Source organism: Patella vulgata, chromosome 1, assembly GCF_932274485.2.
Source record: "Patella vulgata chromosome 1, xgPatVulg1.2, whole genome shotgun sequence".
NCBI lineage: Eukaryota > Metazoa > Mollusca > Gastropoda > Patellidae > Patella > Patella vulgata.
The window spans coordinates 28,877,064-28,891,082 of record NC_065879.2 but is presented as its reverse complement, the minus strand read 5'-3'; the positions used below and the strand labels follow the sequence as shown (position 1 = coordinate 28,891,082).

General features: G+C 31.8%; 1 protein-coding gene across 1 annotated transcript in view; it reads right to left on the bottom strand.

Moving 5' to 3' along the window:
* Positions 1-14,019, bottom strand: part of LOC126829180 (protein spinster homolog 1) — a 30,026-nt gene that overhangs the window by 7,594 nt on the left and 8,413 nt on the right. Inside the window, exons 3-11 of the mRNA XM_050558997.2 lie at positions 9,987-10,099; positions 8,902-9,124; positions 7,629-7,898; positions 6,618-6,780; positions 5,592-5,823; positions 4,813-5,033; positions 4,147-4,231; positions 3,338-3,523; positions 2,813-2,935 (exon numbers count right to left, since the gene is read on the bottom strand). Coding sequence (XP_050414954.1) covers positions 2,813-2,935; positions 3,338-3,523; positions 4,147-4,231; positions 4,813-5,033; positions 5,592-5,823; positions 6,618-6,780; positions 7,629-7,898; positions 8,902-9,124; positions 9,987-10,026 — 1,543 coding nt within the window. The 5' untranslated portion in view covers positions 10,027-10,099. The remainder of the gene's footprint in view (positions 1-2,812; positions 2,936-3,337; positions 3,524-4,146; positions 4,232-4,812; positions 5,034-5,591; positions 5,824-6,617; positions 6,781-7,628; positions 7,899-8,901; positions 9,125-9,986; positions 10,100-14,019) is intronic.

Sequence of the window (14,019 nt, the reverse complement as noted above, 5' to 3'; positions counted from 1 at the left end):
TGTCACGTGTTCTGCAAGATGTACAACATAAAGTCAATATTTAAGGAATAAACTACTCGCTAAACTAGTTAATGTAATGACTGATCATTAAGATAAAAAAAAACATGCTATATATATATCAATATTACTCTGAACAGCTTAATATCCACAATTAAAATTTGATAGGTTTCTTCGTCTCAATAATGAAAATCTTTTTCACATTTCAGTGGTGTTTTTATGATTACCTAAAGTTAGAGTAGGGTGGCAAATCTTTTAAATTTCTTCTATAAATTGATCAATGCTTGATTTGGAAGTTAAATACTCCCAAAAAAGCATTACTTGGGCATGTCTGGTAGAAAATAAAATGGACGCCCCGCAAAATACACTACCGAAACATTGCACATAAATTTCTATGCGAGCCAAAAAAAACCTAACACCGAACTGTTCAGCTTTATTGAACTTGAGTGAACATAATTTTGTAAAATACTTGATCTATAGTCAATTTAATAAATCAACACAATTAAGTCCAATAATATAAATGTTTTTATTAAAAAGAAATATTAAAAAATATACAGTATATCAAATTATTATAAATAACTATGATACTTTTTAAATAATATCACATGTATTTATCGATGTATGTACAAACATTTTCTCCTAATTAAAAAGAATTTCTAGTTGCTATACAATGAAATATGTTATTTACACCGGTCTACTAAAATGAAATCTTTAAAATCTGTGCTAAAAGAATTCAAATTATGAGGTACCCATTGTATGAACAGTATTTTGTATAAACAGTATTTTGTTTATGAGGATTTGAATCAACAGATTTTATTTAGCCTTGGCTTCTACTAAATAAAATACACAGTGGGAACAACCCCCCTCCCCCTCCACATAAAAAAATTGTAAAACAACACTTTTTATGAGAAAAGTAATACAGTCGTGTGCTTTATCACCAGATGGTTCTACTATGACGGATGGTTCTCTGACAAGCTAGATTTTGATGACATTATAGAACGGTTCATCAAAAAACATCCACACCGCTTATTCTCTCCATTATATTTGGAGTTCTAATAATTGTGCAAAACTCTATTTTAGGCTCTTGTCCAGTTATATGTGCGCCGGCGTATTAGAAAAAAACAAACGAATAGTTTATGTGATGAATTTTATTGATATTTTGGTGTTTGACACAGTCACGGTCGGTTTTTGTTTTTCTATTTTGCGTGCTTAAAGTGTTGTGTCAAAATTGTGAATAACTGATTTTATTGCATATCAATAAAACTAAAACGTTGCGTAGTATGTATATGTATTTAGTATTTTTTATGTAAAATCCCAGTTACTGTGTTTTGTCAAAGTGACCTCTGGTCACCCCAGATATACACCAAAATGATCATGGAGACCACGTATTTCTCAAAAGTTTCAAGGCCAGTTGAGAGAACCCGCCCGGGTTTCGTAATACAGCCCTGTCTAAATATTTTCTTAAAGCGATAATTTCATATTTTCTAAGAAAGTTAAAACATAATTATTTCTGTCTTTTGCTCAATAGGTTGTCGACTCACTATTATACGATCATAGGTATTATTCTCCCACTTAAAAATCCTTTGACCCCGGAAATAATAACACAATTACCTCCCTTGTTTTTCTATTCCCCCCCATGGAATAGCTATCTTCAAATGTTTGAATTTTAAGTTGAAAATGATATTTTTACCAATTTCTCAACTGGCAATAGTGAATTATAGGATTAATAGGATTATTCTTTAACAAGGTAGAACTGTTTATAGATTCCATCTATTTTAAGGCTTTATATTAATAAATTTTAAAAATATAACTTAAAAATATGAAATTGCAACTTTAACAATGTTTGATGTTACTGTACCAATGTACCTGTTGAGGATGTCCAAATAATGTTTTGCAATGATATTATCAAATAGATGATTTACTGGTTAAAGATATAATGCAATAAAAGAATACAAATTTACCCAGTATGTTCATTTCACATTAAAATATCTACAACATTAATTCATAATATGTCCATTTTCTTTAGTCAAGAATAAATGTTAGTTTATAAATATTTTGAAACACACTGATTAACTAGTAATGTACATAACACTTTGCACTGCACTTATTAATTAGTAATATACATAACATTTTGAAATGCACTAATTAGTAATGTACATAACATTTTGCAATGCATTGATCAATTAGTAATAAACATGACATTTTGCAATTCATTAATTAATTAGTAATGTACAATGTATTGGTTAATTAGTAATGTACCTATTTTGCAATGTATTGATTAATTAGTAATGCACATGACATTTTGCAATGTATTGATTAATTAGTAATGCACTGTGTTAGTAATGCACTGTATTGATTAATTAGTAATGTACATAATATTTTGCAATGTATTGATTAATTAGTAATGTATTGGTTAATTAGTAATGTACCTATTTTGCAATGTATTGATTAATTAGTAATACACATGACATTTTGCAATGTATTGATTAATTAGTAATGCACTGTGTTAGTAATGCACTGTATTGATTAATTAGTAATGTACATAATATTTTGCAATGTATTGATTAATGAGTAATGTACATAACATTTTGCAATGTATTGATTAATGAGTAATGTACATAACATTTCTAGTTTTCAACTTAATTTATACATGTCTTGATAATTGGTTCCATGTGTTACCATCAAAATCAAATTGTGAAAACAACTTGCTGTGTATAAAATTAAGTAAAAAAAAGTTGGTTAAACCATTAAATAACACAAATGAAGCCAGTATTAAGTTGCCAAACGTTGAATTATTTTGCTTTGTTTACGCTACCTGTTTGATCCATGGCGTTATATTTCTGGGCATTTTCCTGATCCCACTTGACAACAAACATAGTTAGTAAAAATAAAGCTGAGCCACCTACATATGTACCTGGATATAATATATATAACGCAGCTGAAAAATAGAATAAAAGTATATTATAATAGGGAGTCTATAATAGGCTACCTAGATAAAATCATTTCAAATTAATTTCAATTCACAATTGAAGAGAGATAGATGGCGTTTAACATGTGCTCAACAACAACTGGTTAATTTTGGGACTATGTGATGGATGGACAGACAGACATGCCAATTTTAATAGTCCCCTGCTTTCTTGTAAAGGTGAGGGACAATAAACATTGACTCGCACTGGAAGTTGTGTCGACCATGTCAATATGGTTCAATTTCATTTCAATAATTCACTTGCCCATAGGGGTCTTTAACAGCAGGAGGAAATTGGAAGACCACAGCATTATAGTTCCCAACATACATAAACAAATATGGACAAGACATGCAATAAAATGTAATTATTATTACCTCGAAGTGAAGCGATACTACTATAACCAAGATCAGAAAATGCTTGTTTTAATGGTGGTACTATTAATGGCACATTTCCTCCCACATTACTAATAATAAATAGATAAACTGCTACAGCTGTTGTTCGAGCATTGATAGGTACTAATTCAATAACTACTGCTAATGTGACTCCAACCCACATTTCACCTGAAATAAAAGAACATACTAGATAGTAAACATGAGATGTTCTTTAATAGGCAGAGTCTAACTCTACATGAAGAAGAATTGGCACCAAGTTTTGTTAGAGTCCACACACAATTTAAATATATTTTATTCACTAAAATACATATTAATACTTGAGACATCTCCTTTAAATGCATATTTGTGTTTGTTTGTTTGGTAAAAACTGTGCAAAAAGTAGTCTGTCTATAAGATACATTCGTCAAAAAATAAAAATTGATATAACTAGCTTTACTTCATTTATTAAATAGGGAAGACACTCCTTGAGTATATGTCACAAGATTTCATAGATAGGTTGCAAGGCAACGAAACATACACCTACAGCAGCTAAATCCTCTGGTCGGTCAACAAGGGTTGTCGCATATTTAATTTTTTGAAGGTAATTTTGGGGGTCATTTACAAAACAATGTCCGAGTGATTGATTCTTCGGGATTTTAATCATTTCAATGGATTTCAAGCTCTCCCCCCCCCCCCAACCCCAATCATTTTTTCCACATGCTCCTGATAAGAAATGTCACAAGAAACCAGACAATGCATACAGGTAAGGAAAATATAAATGGGTAAATAATTAAACAGACATGATATATTACCTATGATATAAGTAGGTATTTGACAAATAAAGGCCCATGGTGGATTAAAATATAATGTACCAGCTGCAAAAGGAGCAGCTAAAACCTGAAAACAACAAAAACAAGATTAATAACACAACTAACACATTTTCCATGTAGAGTAAACAATAATTTCTTAAAAAAATAAAACAAATAATTCTTTCCATTTGCGTAAAAAGAGAACTTTTAGAAAATAATATATATAATAAAAAAATAAATAAAAAGAGTTATTTTTGGCATTTATGAAAAACAGGAAACTCTATACCATGTACTTAATGGTAAGTGCAGGAGGACCGTACTACATGCAAAACAAAATCTACAAAATAAACCTGCGGACAAGACGTGTGTAATAATTGATCTGTTGTTTATATATATAGAGCCTAACTGTGATGACTCCTTATAGAAGTTTTGTGAAAAACTGAAGAAGTTTTGTGAAAAACTGAAGAAGTTTTGTGAAAAACTGAAGTAGTAGTGTTCTGCCACAAAGTTTACATCATTCTCTGGCAAGAACTTGCCTTCTATGCTAAATTTCAGCCCTATTGAAGACATCAAAGCCAACCAAACAAAGGACAGTCACAAATATATATAGATACTTGTTCTGAATGAAAGCTGAATGTTGCGTGTAAACTGTATAATTGATATACATACCTGACTGGCAACTAATACTATTATACGTGCATATAGTCCTCTCTTTTTAACAACTCTATCTGATATAAAACCACCAACAAATACACCTATACTACCTCCTACTAGCGGTATCCAGGACATATAGGATCCTACCATTTCACTTGTTTCATCACTAGTTTTACCCAGAGAAGTACCCAACGCATTAAAATATGGTTGTGTATTATAGGCCCATACATAACCCCCTGAAATAAACAAACATAATCAATGAAATCATTGGTAACCATTATTACATTATACCTTACTATCAGTAACAGTCTTGCTTGTTATGTTGTTCATGAAATAAAAGGTAGCTGAAGGGAAGCAGAAGCATTAAATGATGTAAGTGACAGAAGCATTATGTTAAGATAAAAACTTTTGTCTTTATTTTATTTTAAGTTTAAAAGACAAAGGCAAAGGCAAAAATTGTGCATGAAAAACAAATGTAGAATGTTTACTACAACTATGAATGAATGATATGTGTGGGGAACGTTAAATATTCTGCAATCCAAAAAGTTGTGTCTGAAAACATTTGTTATCCTTTTGCAAAAATTGGCTACCTCATTTTCCAGAATTTTTTGGGGAGAAAAGTCATGTGTTTAACAGTGAGATTACCAGTTCTTATTTCAAACTACCCAACATACTGCTCTCTGATCCACATCAAAACATCTGAGTCAAACAACTAAGTTACAGTCATTAAATAGTTCACAGCTATTTTCGTGACTAAGGCAGTTTGAGGCTAAGGGTTAATAATATCAAATTACCTGAATTTCTGACTGAACCAGCTATACATAATAACAATAATGATGGTCTGAAGAAGGGTCTAGCTACATTTAATATTTTAGTACCAGTCGATACATTTTCTGTGACAGCTGTCTGTTTATCTGATGCTGTAGCTCGCATGTTACCTCGAACTGGTTCTTTTACAGTTATTAACATTACAATACCAAGCACTAAGCCAGGAATACCAGCTATATAAAATGTCCATCGCCATCCCTAAAATAAAATAATATGCCCAATACAACATTAATTATATCGTTACCAGTAATTCTCTGTGGAAGGATCTTATAACCCTTTAATTTAGACTCAAACAACTATCTGTAACACTTTTTCAAAGAAATACCAGTGTGCTTGATTTTGCCAGGATAAACCTGTCCACTCATATTTATTGGGTCACATGAAAAACTGGAGGGAGTACTCTAATAGGGTTACATACCCCTGGTACTTAAATGAACTTTTTTTTCTAGACCCAGAGAAAACCGAGACTATATAAGATACATTATTATCAGTCAATCTAATTACATCATCTTCGAATATTCTATTGTCTTAAATTGAATCATATTAAAACCATACAACTGATTTATCATTTACAGCTTCAATACTTTTCATTTTGTTTTAGAACAGAGAGATGTAAAAAATTACTAGTACATGTAATGTAATTATCAATAGATCACATATATGTATTCTTTAACAGCATGTTAATACAAATCAACCTCACTGTCACCACAATAACAATTTAATATATCAGGAAATATCTGACTAAAGATATCTGGCTAAAGAAGTCTTGTCATTATATTAAAGATATCTTAAAATATAACAAACTAAACACAATGGGAAACATTTACTACTAGTTCATGGTTCAAAAATCAGGAATTGTTTTCATAGACACATTCGGAAAATGGAACATTCAATGCTTTTAAAGCAACTCTAAAAACTATGGTAAATATCTGTGCAAGAGCAAAGAATGATGTTTGGACATATTTTATGATTATTATCTATATAGAACTAACCTGATTATTAATGTTGGCTAAGGTAATAAAGTTACCTATAGCATATGACATACTATATCCAGTATATATACCCCAGTTATAAATACCTAAAGCTGATCCACGTAAATTCTCAGAAAAATAATCGGATATGATAGATGCAGCAAATGGTGTACAACCAGCTTCTCTGTAAAAATACAACATACAAATTTCAACTTCAAATCTTAAGCAAGATGCACATGCATTTTTCAGACAATATATAATTTTTCACAACTTACTTCACGTACATAAGATATTCTGAATTTGAATATTTACCATTCAATTCAGAATTAAAAAAAATCAATGGTAGAAAAATTTCAACAGAATGGAACTGCATCATTTTTAGACTGCTGTTCCTTTTTGTGATTCAAATTTCTCAATTGTAGTTTGTAAGACATTTAAAATACCTCAAATGATAATCGGTTGCTTGAATTATCTTCATATAGATCGGGCTATTAATGACAGACAGGGCTACAAAATGTTTTTGCTAACTTCTTGTGTACAGTAATTTGAAAATTATACAAAGAGAAACAGGATTTATCATTCACTCAACACAATCCAGGTCACTTTTGAACTAACTTTATTTCAATAATTCGCTTGTGTGTAGAGGTCTTGGGCAGTGGGAGGAGCCAGAGGAAGTGTTGATGGACAACTATACTTATTGTAATCTTCAAGTTTGGGATAAAAACAACACCACTTGACAGATCTTATGATCTGACTATGTCAATTATTTACTCATTTTGATAATGAGTTCAAGACTACAGCCAATAAATTAGACCTTCTGAATTTTCAATATGATTAATATGAATATAACAAACAGTTCATGATCATTTATATAAGACTCTATTTCAGAAGGTCTAGTTCCACACCATAAATTATAGAAGATAGCCTTTCTTTTTATTTTTGATTAAACAATCAAATCAAACAAACTACAGGAGTATCATTCTGCATCTGAACAAAAATTGATCATATTTTAATACAGCTATAAAGACGTACCCAGCTCCAAGTCCAAGTCGTAAGACTACCAACTGCCAATAGTCACCAATAAAACCAGTCAGAAGTGTCATGGCTGACCAAAACATGAGACATATCGCCAACAACACTTTACGGTTATATCTGTCTGCTAAAAATCCAATAAATATTCCCATAAATGTATAAATAACAATGAATATTGGTCCTGCTACAAGTTGATACTGGAAACCTGATCCCAAATAATCCCATTTACATACATGTTCTATACTACCATTATTAGTGATAAGAGCACAACTGAAAATATAAAATACTCAAAATTAAAGCTTTTCTCACTTTCTCTATTCCACATAATAACAAAATCTATTCCATTGTTTACTTTGATACCTTGAATTCTCCTCCATGTAAAACTTTAACATTGAGGCCGTTAAAACAAGAGAACTCGGTCATCAACATGCCATTGAACATAGACAATCTCGATGTTCTTGGTAATCAACAAGCAAATACTGTAGTTTACATGCTATTTAACAAATAGTATATGCTACCTGGTTATAGAAGACAGAAATGAATTCAATTATAAACTACCCCAATGTTTTCTTTTATAGAATTACACAAATTACACAAAGTATTTTAAAAGGCTGTAAAGTTATAGTGGACATAAATTGAGATTAAATACAAATTTCCACCAGATTTATTTTTTAGAATTACACAAAGTATCAAAAGGCTGTAAAGTTACATATTCAGTTCTAAATGTAAGAATGATGCAAGTTTGAAAACAAAATTTCATAAAGATAATCTTAAATGGTTACTGATATCTGCTCCAGAATAATAATTGCATAGCAAAAACTAAGTCAAATGTTATAAACACAAAAAATATTCAAATGTTATAAACACAAAAATTATTCAAATGAGAATTCCTAGCCATGAGAAACTAGGCCATGGACATTGCTGACAAAGGGATATTTAAGAATGAAATGAAATAAAATGGGGTTTAACGTCCGATTGGGCTAACGACGACAGGCATACGCAATACAGTGTGCTATGAGGGAAATTTTGCCCGGACAGCAGCACTACGCCTACTCTTATATCGAATTCCATCTGTCAAGGGATCTTTTATGTGCATGCCAATGTGTACATGGGACCTCGTTTTTTCGTCCCATCCAAACGCATAGATAGCTGTTCTGGTCAGGCCCTCCATCCTGCATCACGGGATATTCAAGGTCATTATAATGATATTGTTGATGGTTAGTATAACAAGTAAGTGCCTGTTATTCATAAGATTGTTATTGATGCCACTTACTTTTCAGTAGTATTAGCTTTACAACTTGCTCCTTTGGTAACATCTGATGGATATGTCTCGTTCACCATGCAGCCCAGATCTCCAAAATGAATTTCCTGTGCCATAGGTTTAACTGTTATAGCTAACATATAACGATCTAGTTGATTGAGTAGGTATGTCAGTAATAATATCAGTAATACATACACACTGTAACATTTTACTTCTTTGTACCATGGTATATTTTCTATAATAAAACAAGTATTAATCAACATAAAGATCAATGGTGACTTTGAAAATAATGAGTGTTTGTACGATCTGGACTGGTGACATGAAGGGGGGCATTATGCATCACACACGCCCTCAAGTGGTTCAGTCGGTTTTGCGTCATGGAGTTAGTTTTGATATGGCGCATAGTGCTGAAGGATTGCTCGGCTGGGCAGGAACTAGCAGGGTTCAGCAGTGTGAGTAGAGAAGAACTTCGACAGAAGGGAACATCTGCCTCACTCCAGGTGGCATAAAGAGGAACGCTTCATGCACAAGTGAAATAGATTTGGCCGAAAACTGGCGTTTGAAGAATGTCAATTCTTGTTCCAAGTCCTGATTCAGTTCCAGATACGTAGAAACAAGCTCACCATCATGTGGATATAAAACTGAAAATCTGTCCTGGCGATCAAAATCATGGGGGGGGACAGACCTTTTCGTCCCCCCTCCCTTCAGATACTAAGGGGGGGACGCCTCCCCCGTCCCCCACCTAAATCCACGCCCATGGAAAAGAGGGCAGCAACCTCTGAACATGGCTCCATGCGGAGTGCCCATTCCTGGGTTGATCAATAAACAACCTATTCAATTACTGTGTGTGACGTTGTCTTAGAATTTCAATACTTAAATATTTGGAACATTAAGCTTTTGAAAAGATAGCTAAGAACTTTTTGTTTTTAGATTAGCCAACTTGCTGAAGAAATTGGAGGCAGAATTTTTAAAAGGTGTTCTCTAAGAATAGAAATTAAAATTGGTGTGGCTTTATTAATGATCAAAATTGGTTTCAGATGTTCAATTTGTAGTCTAGCGAAATCGTATTCACAATGTTAATATTACTCAATACTTACGTTTGGGTGGTATAATAGGTTCTTCTTCTTCTAAAGTCATCTTGTCAGGTTTTAGGTCATTAGGTATAGTATCACCAGTTACAATAGATACCAGTACCACTGGCTTTTGTGTACTATAAAATAAAAACAGTTTCTCTGATATAACCAGTTAAATTTAATGTCAATCTGAATGAAATACAAATCTATACATTATACTTTCGTTTGCCGCTTCTACATGAAGATCAGACTGGTTGTACTAGGAGGTAGCGTCAGAGGTCATACAAGTGGCTTTTGACCCTAAGACATTAGACATTTGATTAACCAATCAGCGTGGGTTACCCACAGTTCTATGCAATTCACGCCCAAAACTCGCCATAACAGACCGTTTCATCCTCGTGTAGTAAAGACAAGTAAAACGAAATTTTGAACTATAAAAACGAAACGAAATAGGATCTGTGTTTTAATCAGATTGATTTAATGTATGTGACTGGCTCTTGGTTAATTAAACACACAGTCCAAGATATTTATACTTTAATATTATAATGGTGTATAGCAAGCGCAGGGGGACCGCACTACACACAAAACAAAGCCAACAAGACAATCCTGCTGATAGACATTACAAGAAATAATCAACAAATATCAAATCAAGTGATATGCAAATTGAGCTTTCATTCAAATCAGTTGACTCCTTGTTATAAAAACCAAATATACAAATCAAAATGGAATTAAAACCTCTCTGGGGATTCCATCCTCAATTCCGACACTCCATGTGTCATGTTAATGCTGCAAACCAATGTAAATATCTTTTTGCTGTTAATCAGCTCATGCATTTATGCTCGAATAATTACTATATGTGTGGAAATGTTATTAATTATAAATTATATAAACTATGTAATGTGTCCAAGTATCCTGTCGCATAGTCTCTGCTACATACAATTAAATCAACAGGACAATCTGACACATGCCATAGTATACCCGGTAAACATATTAACATGTGGATGTGATATATCATTACTTCCAATTAAGACATTATTATTATGGGAATGTATTGAATTAAACCCAGGACCAGACAATAAAAAAAATTAAAAATATCAATCGTTTATAACAATGTATGTAGTATACTACCAAATTAGCAACAATCGACTTAAGTAATTATGATATTATATGTATAATTGTGTCACACCTGGATCATTCTATTTCTGATACTAGAGTCTCCTCACCAGGTTAGCACACTTATGTACACTTATGGTGGCATAATAATATTCATAAAATGTAACGTTTATTTTCCCATAAGAAATGATGTGCCAAAATGATTAGAAATATTAGTAATTCCAAGTCTATATCATTCACCAAATATGTCAATTTCTTTTTGGGACTCATTTTATGATATAATAAGTTAAGCTTTAAACAGCAGCGTAAATGCATAGGTCTATTTATTACAAATAAAAAGGAATCTTATTTCTAAATATGCAGTATTACACCATATAATAGCACTCATTCATTTATAACTGTAGAAATTAACTTAACACCTATAAACAATGCTAATTCAATATCAATGTGAGCAAACAAAATGGCAAGAAAAATTTAACCCAAATAAAACAAGATTTTTGATTCCCTTTTACAATTAAACCCTTATCCAGCCAAACAACTAAGACTTAGTTTGATTTTATGGTTTTGATTAGGGTCTCCACAGTCATCAAAACAATCGAGCACTTGATTCATATGAATGGATCAAAATCTAACTGCCTTGGAAAAGAGATATTTGATGTGTGTGAATCACTAAATGGCTTTAAATTTAAAATATTTTTTAAATCAGTTTTTTGCGTACATCACTCTGTGAACATCCAACAGATGAGGTATTTTTTTTTAAGAAAATGTAAAAACCCATTTTTTTTTTTGTTATACATACAGATTCAGAAGAAACTTTTGGGCGAAATTTAAATGAGAAATCTGATATATAATTATTGGATATTTTATTACCTGTTGTCAAAGTTTACCAATGTCATTAATTTATTTACAAGTTTATCAGACCAATCAATGTAAAATTGGAGCACAGCTCTCAAAAAGAGTCATTTAATGCCGATAAAGTATAAAAGTTGTCCTCATGTCTCACTGGGACAAGTTAAATAAACTGTCTTTTCATATTTTGCCGTCTGATTTCATTACCTAAACGAACTTTCTTTTATTTAAACCAGTGAAGACTGTGACTTCTCTTTGAGAGGAATTTTGATTAGCAGTTTCAGAAATTTTTACCATATTCAATAAGAAAAAAATGCTTATTGTAAATCTAATCTTTTTCTTTGATTACCATTCTTTGCTCTACACAAACCGTTTGAGAAACAAAATAATCTGAGTTTGAGCAGCATATTTCATCACTACTCAGCTTATTTAATGATATTCATGGAGTTATATATGATAAGTAAATCGATCGTTAGATAAAGTTCTCAGTCAATCAATCTGAATACCAATGGATCAGTTAACAATATAAGAGAACATACCTGGACATGGTGAGTTTTTCAATTCAGACCTACTTTCTATTGAGTCGTACGTCCAGTTAAACTAATAAGATGATTGAAGACTAAAGGTCTTTATAGTTCTAATCAAATAGATTTTTATCTAACTGATATAAATTACTATAGACAATGTAACCAAGCAATACTGTTATGTACAATTTACATGTATATTGGAAGATAACGATGAATTATGATAGTAAATAAGAATCGGTATTTAATCAAAAACATCAAATAGGCCAAAATTTTGACAAATCATCGTGATGATACAAATATTTTCCTGCAAGCTTGATCAAATAAGATTGGAACTATCATAAAATGTTTGGGCTTCCGCTGTCATTCAAACATAGACAAGGGACCAAACGAACAATCACTACAAATTTGAAAGAAAATGTGTCAAGAATACAAACCCATATAGTGTTCAAAAGAAATTTTGAATTGACAAAAACAAACAAAAAATCAGTAATATCTTACACCTCAGACAAGTTTTTGAAATGTCAAAATATTGTTTGACCAGTTTTTAGATAAACATTCAAGTGAGGTTCAATCCAAATTTGAGAAAAATCAAATTAAAACCAGTGTATTTTTTATATAATAGCTCAAAATGATGCCTATTTCAAACAATAGCAAAACAAAAGCAACAACAAAGGACTAAAAGACAGAAGGCTTATATATGTATCTTACCACAAAATGCCTACTTTAAAACTTTAAGCTTATAACTTTAGCTTAAACTTAACAAATGGTGAATGTTTAAAAGTTCACCCAGACATGTGCAAAAAAATAATAAAAAAATCTTGTGATTTTAGTATGATAGGCATGTGGTTAATCGGGGTCAATGTTCAGTGATGAACCTACATCAAACATATGACACAGCTTTATTCAAACAGATAATAAGAGTTTAATATCACATTAAACTTAACATGGTTTATATAACTGTTATCTTAACAACTAAACAATGACTATATTCTCAAGTTAATCTGTGCTCAGTTGCTGACCTCTGCCATCTAAGACACACCAACATGTTTTTTGCAACTCTTTTACAATATTGTATAAACTAAATGGCTGTAGACAAATGAAGTTTTGGGGCTTATAGTTACAGGGATTTTAAGTCCCTCGATGACCTGAAAGACAGGATGGCAGTGACTATTTTATAACAACTGTATATCTTATGTTAGTAATGCAACAGTGATGTGATGTGTTAATAACCATGTATTGATGTGAAGTTAGTAAAAATGTATTATAATTGATAAAATAAGATGTACTGATGTGATGTTAGTAAAGGTGGATGGATGTGATGTCAGTAAAGGTGGATTGAAGTGATGTCTGTAAAGATGTACTGATGGGATGTCAGTAAAGATGTACTGATGGGATGTCAGTAAAGATGTACTGATGTGATGTCAGTAAAGATGTACTGATGTGATGTCACTGACATCATGTCAGTAAATTGATGTGATGTCAGTAAAGATGTATTGATGTAAGTAAAGCTGGATTGATGTGATGTCAGTAAAGATGGATTGATGAGATGTCAGTAAAGCTGTATTGAT